The sequence below is a fragment of the Arctopsyche grandis genome, chromosome 8, assembly GCF_051622035.1.
Source record: "Arctopsyche grandis isolate Sample6627 chromosome 8, ASM5162203v2, whole genome shotgun sequence".
NCBI classification, from domain to species: domain Eukaryota; kingdom Metazoa; phylum Arthropoda; class Insecta; order Trichoptera; family Hydropsychidae; genus Arctopsyche; species Arctopsyche grandis.
The window spans coordinates 24,395,970-24,408,111 of record NC_135362.1 but is presented as its reverse complement, the minus strand read 5'-3'; the positions used below and the strand labels follow the sequence as shown (position 1 = coordinate 24,408,111).

General features: G+C 35.5%; 1 protein-coding gene across 1 annotated transcript; it reads left to right on the top strand.

Annotated features, from left to right (window-relative positions):
* The first annotated feature begins 2,617 nt into the window (after positions 1–2,617).
* Positions 2,618–11,778, top strand: ref(2)P (refractory to sigma P). Its single transcript, XM_077436561.1, has 8 exons — positions 2,618–2,740; positions 7,221–7,409; positions 7,478–7,630; positions 7,708–7,892; positions 7,976–8,082; positions 8,987–9,717; positions 10,454–10,759; positions 10,862–11,778. Exons 2-8 carry the CDS (start codon positions 7,226–7,228, stop codon positions 10,999–11,001), a joined length of 1,806 nt encoding a protein of 601 aa, XP_077292687.1. The 5' UTR covers positions 2,618–2,740; positions 7,221–7,225; the 3' UTR covers positions 11,002–11,778.
* The last annotated feature ends 364 nt before the right edge of the window (positions 11,779–12,142 follow it).

The following is a 12,142-nucleotide window of genomic DNA, read 5'->3' as shown; positions in this document are numbered from 1 at the left end:
GTAGGGGCGTTCCGCTTGAGTTTAATATAATGGTTGCAGGTGTGCGACGTCTGGTTTTCGGGAATGTATTCTGCGTCGCAGTAACTGCTTTGATGAATGTGAGTTCCGCAAGGAATGTGGTTTGTTGTTGCGGAATATTCTCGAATGTTTCGATGACGATGACTATGACGAGATTCCTACAACCCCAAAGCTATAAAACTCTCGCCCTGAGAACACGTGCCCTGGAGAACAAAGAGATCTTTTGCACACGCCACGCTTAGAACTTCCATATATAAAGCAACGCAGCAACCTCCACCGGCAGAGTGAGCCTCTGGAGTTCAAACAGATCACTTCTCCGAAGAAACCTCTTCGTACATACAATAACCATTGTACCAATTGAACGCAAATAAACGATCCTCTTTCAAACTCAACTGAATTTCCATAGGCCGGGAAACGGTCGAAACCTTTCACTCGACCACCTGTTCTATAGAGGTGTGTAAAAAATAGCTCAAAACTCAATTTTTATATATTTTTTGTATTCGTTCGGAACCATTGGTGTATAATACGGTAATTGGATTATTCGTCACATTGGGGTGGTCACAAAGGCAATTTTTGCCGTGAAAATCGCGAATACACAATATTTGGCACTCAAGTTCTCGTTACTATGATAGTTATCGTTAGTATTGTTGCGTAGGGGTGGGTGGAGGATCCAAGTAAAAGGCCAACAGTCGTATCACAGCATTTATTGATGATTAAGGAGATACACGCATTGCCAGTGCTCCGTCTAGAATGACCTGATATCGCTTACGTACCGCCTTATAAGGGGTAGATCTCTCAGGACGTCTAATCTGTTTACCTACGTATTCGGATATGTATTCCCACGGTATGAGAAGTGCAATCATTGTTTAGCTTACATGCACCTAGCTTTTCGCTAATCCTTAAAACCACTTACCCCGGTCACACGGTCTCTCAGGACGCTACCCGGCCTAATCCGATCGCAATTACTCGGCGGCTCTGTTTAGTATACGTTACAGTATGATGGACTTTTCGGCTGCCAGATGTTCCGTTATAGAGATTTTAGTGACTTTGTGACGAGTAATTTGTGACCAGTAATCACCGAACCGTATAATACATTGACTAGTAATCACCGAACCGATTGCTGGTCACAAAGAACTCGTCACAAAGTCACTAAAATCTCTATAACGGAACATCTGGCAGCCGAAAAGTCCATCATACTAACAAGAACTTGAGTGCCAAATATTGTGTATTCGCGATTTTCATGGCAATTGTCTTTGTGACCACCGCAATGTGACGAATAGTCCAATTACCATCTATTATATGCACAAAAAATATTATTGTTCATATACAAACTCCTCTTCAAGCAGGCGAGAAATTTAAAAAATCCAATTCGTTCGAACAGAGTAGATTTATTTATTTATTTAAAAATTGCAAATTGCTAATTTTATTTATTTTTATTTTATTGTTAAAAATCAATATACACTCGCCATTACAGATTTGCTCCAATGTGACGGGTGTACGTAAACGAAATACAGAATACATAAACAATCAGAAATCAGAAATACAGTAATAGATACATATACAATCAGAATATATAGCATATAACAATTTATCAGAAAATAATAATCATAGAAACATCTATGGATTATTTTTAGATTTTTTTTAAATACGAAATTATAGAGATGTATATAGAGATATCTATAGATTTCAGATTACTGTGTATAATTATTACAAATTATACACAGGCAGATTTTTGTGAAAACAGGATTAGATCTAATACCAATTTTCAGGAACCGTTTCAGCAATGATCAGATAAAATTGATAAACTCTGATAGAGAAACGATCGATTTGGAGTCACAAAACCCCCAAATCTAACCAGCAGTGGCGAGGACTCGAACCTTTGACCTCAGTGGTGCTAAATATATACGCTACCACTAAGCCAAACTGCTGGCTAATGAATATATAACAAAAGTAACAACTATAATTGTAACTACAAAATAACATAATATATAATTAGCAACAAAAAAAACTATAATTAGTAACTGTAACATAAAATTATAATGCCAAACATCGCATTTTATTAACCTATATAATTACAACATCTTCCCATCGCCATTGAAGAGAGAGACGAAGTTTAGCAAACAATGAGCAAATAATGAACAAACTCTGCCGCACAGAGTTTTTGTAGCAACATTTTTGGAGGCTGAGAGCGATTCTATGCATTCTACTTCTATGATTAACACCCTTCAAGAAAGCACCAATGTTGTTAGCACTTCTAATGTCCTCAGGAAGGGCATTATAGATTTGAAAACCTCTGTGAAAGACACCTCCTGCAGTTCTTGCTTTTTTTACTCTGCCTATAATTAATTTATTCATATTTCTAGTTTTAGAATTATGTAAATCTCTATTCCTAACTATGTAATTATTAAAATATTTGGGTAATAGATTCTTGTCTAGCTTATATACAAATTTTAATACTTATATCCAAATAGACTCCCCTTCATCTACAATAATATGTACAGAATAATTAATTCTGTCACCGGAATTTCATCAGACCGGATGACGGGCGGAAAGACAAGTTCGCGAACATTCTCATATGTTCTTGTTTTTACCCCCACCCCACGTCTGATGCATACATAACAAAACTGACGCACAAATGACGTTCAGTAGCTCTCCGGCTGTCGGAGTGTAGAGACTGTCGCGTGTCCGTTCGTCCGCTCGCTCAATTGCACCATCGACTGAGGTAACAACAAAGGAAACGCTATGGCTTCACCATTCACATCCGCATTGACATGCATCATTGTCGTCGTGGTGTTGTAATGCATTCACATAACTATGCTGTTTGCCACAGAATGCACCCTCACCCTTTCACCCTTTGACCCTTGGAGTAGAGACCCTTGCTGGTATTTCCGAGTGTGGATCTGCTGTTGCATCACCCCACCACACTCTTCGTAGCCATTCCAGTCTATTCGAAGCGTGTATTTTATAACTATGTATTGAAATTTGAGCTTGGGTTTGCAAATGGCCACTGTTTACGTTTCAACTGCGACGCAAAACCTTGCCGCTGTGTTATCTTTGCTCTAATAATTGACTTCCTTTTTATTATTCTTATACAAATGAAAATAGTCTCACTCAAAGCTGTTGTTTAGATGCTTGCTATGGAAAAATGTTTTTTTTTTTTTTAGATATTAATGTTGCCAAAAAAAAAACGATGGGTTTCAACAAGTTACAACTTGTAACTTTCAATCCAAGTAGTTGTTAGTCCACGACCTTTTTTTTTCTTCGAACTGAGTATCATTATCATGAATATTAAGTTAGTCAAGAATATTAGCATTGATTACTTTCAAGTCGTTTATGTTTATCGGTGTTTTTATTTTTATATTATATCTGCATATGTATATTAGATTTGTTATGGTAGTTAATTCTTTCGTTCGTTACTTTACATATTTTGAATTTTTAATGTTTGATTGCAGTTTATTTTAATACTATCGTTTTATTTGAGTAGTTTATGAATACATCCATCTCTCGATATACACGGTATATGTATATTAGGGTTCATACAAAAATCGAATATTTTTCCCGAATAAAGGATTTTCGAATGTTTATAGAAAAAAATCCAATAAACTGCATATTAGACTCTATTAATATTGTTCATTTAAGGTATTCAATGAAATTATGTATATAGAAAATAATATTTTTAAATGATATATAAAATGAAATAAAAATAACTAGCAAAATGAAAGGTTAAATTAAAATGTAAAAAAAAACGTATCATCTCCAGTCACCATACACTGCTGGATGAAGGCCTCTCCAACACGCTTCCACTCGTCTCTGTTCTGTGCAACTCACATCCATCTCACCCCACACGTTTTCTTAATTTCGTCTAAACATCTTCCTTTTACCCTTTTGCATTCTCTCGGGTACCATTCAAGCACTTCTTTTGCCCACTTTTCGTCCATTCTTCTAGCCACGTGGCCTGCCCATTGCCATTTCAATCTCTTTACTCTATCCATTATATCCACTACTCTTGTCATACTTCTCACCCACGTATTCTGTTTCCTATCTTTCCTCGTTATGCCAAGCATACAGCCTGCCATGCTTTTGAGTGCATTGGACTTTATGTAGCAACTTGGCATTCAATGTCCAAGTTTTGCATCCATACATCATCACTGGCAAAACACATTGATCGAAAATCTTTTTCTTCAGGCAGAGTGGCATTTTTGATTTAAAACCAACATTCATTCATCCAAATGCACTCCATCCTAGTTTCATACGTCTCTTTTCTACCGGACATGTCAATTATTTGACCTAAATATAAATAATTATTGACTACTAAAAAAACATATATAAGTATTATTTTCGAAATAACACACAGGATAAATTTTGCGTAAAAAAATACATTAACTTATCCATTGATTAGAAAACTAGACACTGCTAGAGTAAGTGGGAAAAAACTAGTACCGGCTTTGTTGAAATCGAAAACTGCGTGTATTTCAACAAAACATGCATCATCATCGTCATCTATAGCCATTTGCCATCCACTGCTGGATGAATTCCTCTCCAACGCACTTCCACTTGCTCTGTTCTGTGCAACTCACATCCATTTTCTTAATTTCGTCTAAAAGAATCTTCCTTACGGCCTTCCTATTACCATTTTGCATTCTCTCGGGTACCAATCAAGCACTTCTTTTGCCCACTTTTCGTCCATTCTTCTAGCCACGTGGCCTGCCCATTGCCATTTCAATCTCTTTACTCTATCCATTATATCCACTACTCTTATACTTCTCACCCACGTATTCCGTTTCCTATCTTTCCTCGTTATAACTCTCATCCATCTCACTCCACACATTTTCCTAATTTCGTCTACCCACCTTCCTTGCGTCCTTCCTTTTACCCATACACTCAGAAATAAATTTTTATCAATGAAATGAAACTCAATTTTCAAACAATATAAATTTAGACCAAAAACCGAGTTTTCAAAACCAATTATTAAAAACCGACAAACCCTAGTAAATACATTGCACAAAAAACTTTATAAAAAGTTTAAAGGACTACTTCCAGGATAAAAAATCTCATAAGAAATACACAGAGCTCATATAAAATGCAGGGATACTTTCCAAAAAAAAAAAAACACGATTTTCTTCCATATCCACTATACATTTCATTATATCTAGAAATTGTATTTAACAATAAAACTAAATCACTCTTATTTTATACGTCAATATTCATACGCAAGTTTTGAAGCAGATATCAACAATTACTTACATATGTGTTTAAACATATCCAAATTCCATACTGTCTTGACTTATTTTTGAGTATCTGTTTGATATTTGAACAACTGCTTTTACATTAGCGATTGGATCATACAAAGTTTAGTACACATGTTCGTTTCTTGTTTCTTAATTTATTGAGATGCTACTCTTCATTTCCATTCGTATGTATATCTATAGATAAGACTGTCCATTGCTCATTCGAAAAATCGATTGTTTGCATTTCTGATTACACTGTTACGATGATGTGTCCTCATCACATTGAAAGTTAGGCTTGCAATGAACAGTCATCTTCAATTATGCGTAGTATTGCGCCATTTCCGTGTTTTTTTGCACCATATTCCTCAAAAGCACGCAATATCGTACGATCGTGGGTGACTGTTAGAGTAAACCTCAAAAGTTGAATTTATATTCTATAATAAAAACCTGTTTGTCTATGTTTTTTTTTTATCATCAAAGAAAGTTGTACAGCAAGTTGTATTATATTTTGGTAGATATTATATTTCGATCAAGGTATTGCTATTTATGTATTGTTTTTATCGATCAGTCCGTCTGTGTTTTGTATTATAGAATGACACAGCTGAAAATGTACCATATTGTCCATTTTATGACTCATGCAAAATAAAATTACGCCATTTTGTTTCGCTTATGGAGATGAGTATTATTATGTACATATATTGGCTGCGGTGCATCCGCTCTAAAATCGCCAGACAAATCGAACGACAGATTGACGGACAGCTGCTGTATATGCAATTCTCGCCTTCTCGAATGATAGATTTCACATCAGATGACGAGTAATTGCATCTGTCCACATCGAAAGGTCACCCGTCATCTGATGTGCGATCTATCATTCGAGAAAACAAGAATTGCATTTAAAGCAGCTGTCCGTCAATCTGTCGTTCGATTTGTCTGGCGATTTTAGAGCGGATGCACCGCAGCCAATATATGTACATAATAATACTCATCTCCATAAGCGAAACAAAATGGCGTAATTTTATTTTGCATGAGTCATAAAATGGACAATATGGTACATTTTCAGCCGTGTCATTCTATAATACAAAACACAGACCAACTGATCGATAAAAACAATACATAAATAGCAATAGCTTGATCGAAATATAATATCTACCAAAATATAATACAACTTGCTGTACAAATTTTTTAGAGTGGATGCACCAAACCCACATATATTGTATTGTATTATGATTTTCTTATTATATAATCACTTGTTCATAAATAATTTTGTTGATCTTGAAAAACGATTCATTGGAATTAAGTATATATGTATATATTAGGGCGAGAACACACTGAGTGGTATGGGACGTCATGTGTCCTTGGCCCCCCTGCTGTGACCGTAGTCAATGGGTGTTCCCCAAACCGAATTCATGTATACTGCATATGTTTGGGATGGGTCTACGTGACGAGCCAGAATGTTAAATTACAGAAAACACAAATATCGGAAGGCAAAGATCGAAAATCGAAAGATCTTAAGTCGAAAGATCAAAAAAAAAAGGTGCATGGTAAACGGTACAACCTCTTGTTTGAATAGCTCTCAGTCTTGTGCTGTTCAGACCAACTCTTCATACTCGCATGTCTTTGAAAACATGAAAAGATTTTCTTGCGTAATTTTGATTGATCAATTGTAATTGGCTCAAATTGTACGGTAAGATGTTATTGAAGTATGAGAATTTTTGTCATAAAATCATTTTTTCCACCTGTCATCATTTTGATTGGAATGGAATCTAATTTGAAGGGAATTCTTGAAAATTCACATTTCCAACAATGCCGGGCAATTTTGATATACAAAATGCATTTCCATTTCCCTTGTTTGAGTGCGCAGAACCAGTTGTTACGGATTTAAAGTATGACTAACCGCGATAATAATATGTATCGTCATCTATTTTGAAATGTAAATTTTATGCTAAATTTGAACAAAACATGTATTTTTTGCAGTAAAAATGCAGTCCGAGTTTACGGTGGCTTTCAAAGCCTACGTTAGAAAAGGTGATAATGCTGACAAGCCAGAAATAAGATACTTCACCATTGACCGTGGAGCGGAAAACAATTTCGAATATCTCTACGCAAAGTTAATCAGCGTGTTCCCCTGTCTTCTGAGGAAAACTTTCACCATTTCCTGGATTGGTAAGCAACTATTCTCATTTTAAATATCTGATCAATATACAACGTGATTAATATAATATCTTTTTTAGACAATGAGAACGACTACGTTGTGGTATCTAGCGACCAAGAACTTAGATTCGCTCTATCAAACATGAGCTTTGACTTGAAGAAGTTCTACATTACAATGGAAGATTCTGCTGATTCTTCCGACCCTGGTGGAAATGGAGCTTCTCCTTCTCGCAGTGAGCTTCCGTTTCTTTGATTTTCTTATGTACTATCTTATTAGCATTCAACTAACCGTTGATGTATTTTTGTGTAGAACGGGCTTCCGAGTCATCACCGGAACATCCGAATATTCAGTGTGATGTATGCAACGGTGCTATCGTTGGTTTCCGCTACAAGTGTGTTGTCTGTCCGGATTTCGATCTGTGCCAAGCTTGCGAAAGCAACTGCAACCATCCGGAACATTTCATGATCCGTATTCCAATTCCTATCAAATCTTTCGTAAGTATCAGTTGACATGTCAACTGACTAGAATGTCATTGTAGTATTGATAATTGTTTATTTATGTTTAATTGTATTTTTAGCATTGCGATGTGAGTGGGTCTCAACTTGGAGAATATGTTGACATGTTCGTGAAGAAGAGGTGTGAGACCGAAGAACCGACGTTTGGGAAGAAGCATTGCAGAGACAGGTAATTTTATATCTATTGTATTTGTGTTATTTTTTTTATTTCTAAGTAAAAGGTGGGACGAAAACTATATTCACTACCTAAATAAAAGGTATAAACTTTCGAGTGGAAATTTTGGAGTAGTTTTTATAGGATGGGTCACAACTGGATGAATGAATACTGCACAAAACTCCATATGAGCTATCCGAGAAATGTTTCCACAATGTGTTATTTATTTATTGAAAAATCAACAGACAACAGATGTAGAATAAATGAATAAATAGAACATGAATAAATAGAACATGAATAAATAGAAAATGAATAAATAGAACAGTGCATAACTTATCATAAAGTGATATAATATTGGATAAAGATTATATAATAGAAATAGAAATGAATCACTCAATCAAAACTCTCCCGATGGCAGTCCTGAATTGATGCAAGGAAATACCGAATAGATCAACATCATTCAGCTCCCCGTTAAACATACGATAAACACGCTGTAGATGGGAATATTTTAGGGAATTGGTTTTGAAAGGATTAAGTGATAAGAGTTCAACATGTTTAGTATACCTAACTGGGATTCTGAAACCAACCTTGCTCAGTAAATCGAGACAATCAAGGAAACTATTTAGGAGCTTAAAAAGCTTATGTTATGTCTCGTTTAGGAGACGTTGTCTGACTTTCGCACTCTACTGTCAAATCGCCGTATGATTTCTTCTTATGGGGCTATTTGAAGGAGAAAGTATACTGACCAATTTGAATGATACGATTCTAGGGAAAATTTAACAAATATTCGACTGTATGTATGTTGATTTCACGTATATACACAAGTCTTTAAAAAATACTTTTATTATACATACTGTTTTTAGGTATCAATTGTATAAGCAGTGTAAAATTTATACATCAAATTATTTATTTCGTCTAGGAAAAGTTTCCACAAAGAGAAGAGCCACGAGGATAAACACCATGGAAAGCATGGTCGCCATCACGAGAAGCGCCAGTTTCCTAAGTTTTGCGGCAAGGATCCCGAAGCTTGGGTGTCTACATTTGCTACGTTCATGAACGATTTTACAAATCTAGCCGGCGATCTCAGCTTCACGACCCAATACAAACCGCATGGATGTGCAACGGCATCGGCGAACACAGCCACATCTACGGCTAACGCATCTGCTTCGTCAGCTGGCGCTGCTGCATCGGCTAACGCTGCCTCATCGTCAGGTAACGCTGCCACACCGTCGTCGAATGCTGATTCATCGTCCACAAACGGTGCTCCACCTTCGGAGAATGCTGACCCACCTTCGGCGACCACTTCTGCAACCCAACAAGATGAAAATGCTGTTCCCAAAACGTCCGGAGACTACATTAGGATTGTTTTGAAAGATGTAGGTGTCTCAAATAGTGAAGGGAACTTTAAGATGACAAACAAAAAATCCAATCTGAAAATGTCAAAAAATAAAGTAGAACCTCGAACTGACATTGAAAAATCAATATTTGCATCTATCAGGAAAAATGCCAATCCTTTTGAGAATAATGGAAATATTTTCAAACATAATCAGGAAGCACCGACTTCAGTTGGTTCCGTGATCTTTGCAGCTGCTCCCCCCGAGAAAATTGACGATTGGACTATGCTCAACAGCGATGAATCAGACGATAGTGGTCAGTATAATCATTCATAAAAATTTATTGATTCTAATAAATTAACCACCTTCTAAAGTCAAAACGTCTATTTCAGTCGCTTTTTTGGGTTCGAAAGGGTAGTAAGGGCAAATCGTTAACCCTTTGAGTGCTGACGTATTTTCTGTCAACATTTCCAACTAGAATTATTTAGAAATCCAATAGAAAGCGGATATAAAAATTGTAGCTAATCCGAACAAACCCTAGATAACTATAGCCGAGGATTTCGAGTTTTGTAAAGGTGTGTTTAGACTCTCTAATATATTTTGCAACAATATAAAATAAACGAAAGAAGTCTATTAATGAATGTATTTTTCCATCTTCTTCATTGTTGTTAAAATGTAATGCTCACAATCTAAAATACTCGGCAGTTAGGGATTTCCATCGGGAAATTCTGCTATGGTTATAAATTCAGAAATTTGGGTATAAACCAGTCTTTACAAACATTGACACGGATTACACGACACATTTTCAATGCATTTTTTTTCAATGCTACCTGGAAAGGTTTAGCGGGTAGTATTCTTGTTTGTTTTTTGCATACTTAAAAAACAACGACTATCAGCGTATTTCCGGGTTTTAAACATGTTGGCAAAACGCCGATCGGCATTGGTCAGCATTCAAAGGGTTAAGCATCAAAATCGTTAAGATAATATTGACTCGCATACAAAAACAGCTTAAGATATTGAACAAATATATTTTGACAAATCAAATTTTGTAGAAATTATCTCGATCCCGAGGAATACCGAAGATCAAGTAATGGAAAAAGACATGGATAATATTGTGGATGGGTTCCAGACGCACGTGCAAGTGCAGGCCAATGAAGCACCGGCCAGAAGTCCAATCCCGTTGCCCGCACCGGACAGTTTAATCGATCTGACCAACTCGATTTCGGCTAAGAGTCCTCCGTCAAGTACAACAACTCAAACTGACAACCCTCTAACCGACATATCCCACCCTTCGACTAACGTAGCTCCCGTCCAACCACCGACTGCACCACCACCAGCCTTCGATTTTACTCCGAGTGGTTAGTATGATTACTAACATTAATTTTAAGCTCATCGTTCTTCGATTTTAGCTGTTTTTTTTTTTTGTGGGTTACTTTGATATTTAAAATTTTGCATTTTAGATCCCCGTATCGCTCGTGCCCTGAATCAAATGATGTCAATGGGATTCAGCAACGATCAGGGTGTGTTGACGCACTTGCTTGAATCAGGTGACGGAAACATCAATCGAGTTTTGGACATTCTGACTTCGGTCCGCAAATAAGTTGAAACGTATCACGGTTTGATTATGTTGATGAGGATGCACTCTAGCTATAGCCGAGTTTCATTGTATGTACATGTCAATGATGTATTATCATTTAAATGATTCATTATAAAATATAATAATAATAATGATGGGTGGTAGAACATTTTTAAAATAATTGATAGGTTTAGTTTTTTTTCATTTTGTTAGAAATCTACTCATTCACCAGATTTGTCTTTTTAAAATTTTCAAGTGTGTCTATAATTCATCTTGTTATCATTTAATATTGATAATCATTGTATTGTTCATCAATCATCATACTTATAATGACTCATCTATTTACGTAGATTGTTCTATTTGTGCAGTTAAAAGTTATGTTTACACAGGACTCTGTTTTCTTGTGTAGTTGTTGGGCCTTTCTATGACGATTGACGGTGTGATTAGTTTTGACCGAATTTTAATTTTTTATGAAATAAAATTGGGCTATTTTTTGTGATCGATAATGTAATTTGTTGATTGTTTTTGATCTTTAGATGGTTTATATACTGATTTCTGGTATATGTAGTATGATTTATTGAGTATTAAAATTAGTATAGTGTACTAATATGACACATTTATCAACATATTCATGTTTACCAATTATATCTGTAGCTATTAGTTTATATTACCAACTTGATTTTTTATTATTTTTATATTTTAAAATTTGTGTGTATTATTTTACAACAGTGTCAATTTTCCTGTATGTAATTGTATCGGTGATTTATTATATCTCAATAAATATAAACAATATATTACTTAAAGGCTATTTTTATTATTCTGTCGGTTTTTGAATATCATATTTTAAGAGGAGCTTGTAGACTACATTTTGCTGTCATTTCACGTACCAGAAAAGATCTAAGGGTAAGGCTAAGGTGACTGATCATTTTGGATTATACAAAAACATGATATTTCCCAAGCTTTCAAATAATTATGCTTTTGATATCTGCGATTCTGTCTAGTTACACATCTGCTTCACAACATTACACTTCATAATTTTTATATCACTTAATGATATGCAAACAATTAAGAGGAATTAGGTACATATGTATATACATACATGTATGTATTTTGGTTTCAATTCTGAGTTTCATAAAGATATTTTATAATTGTTATAAAACACTGT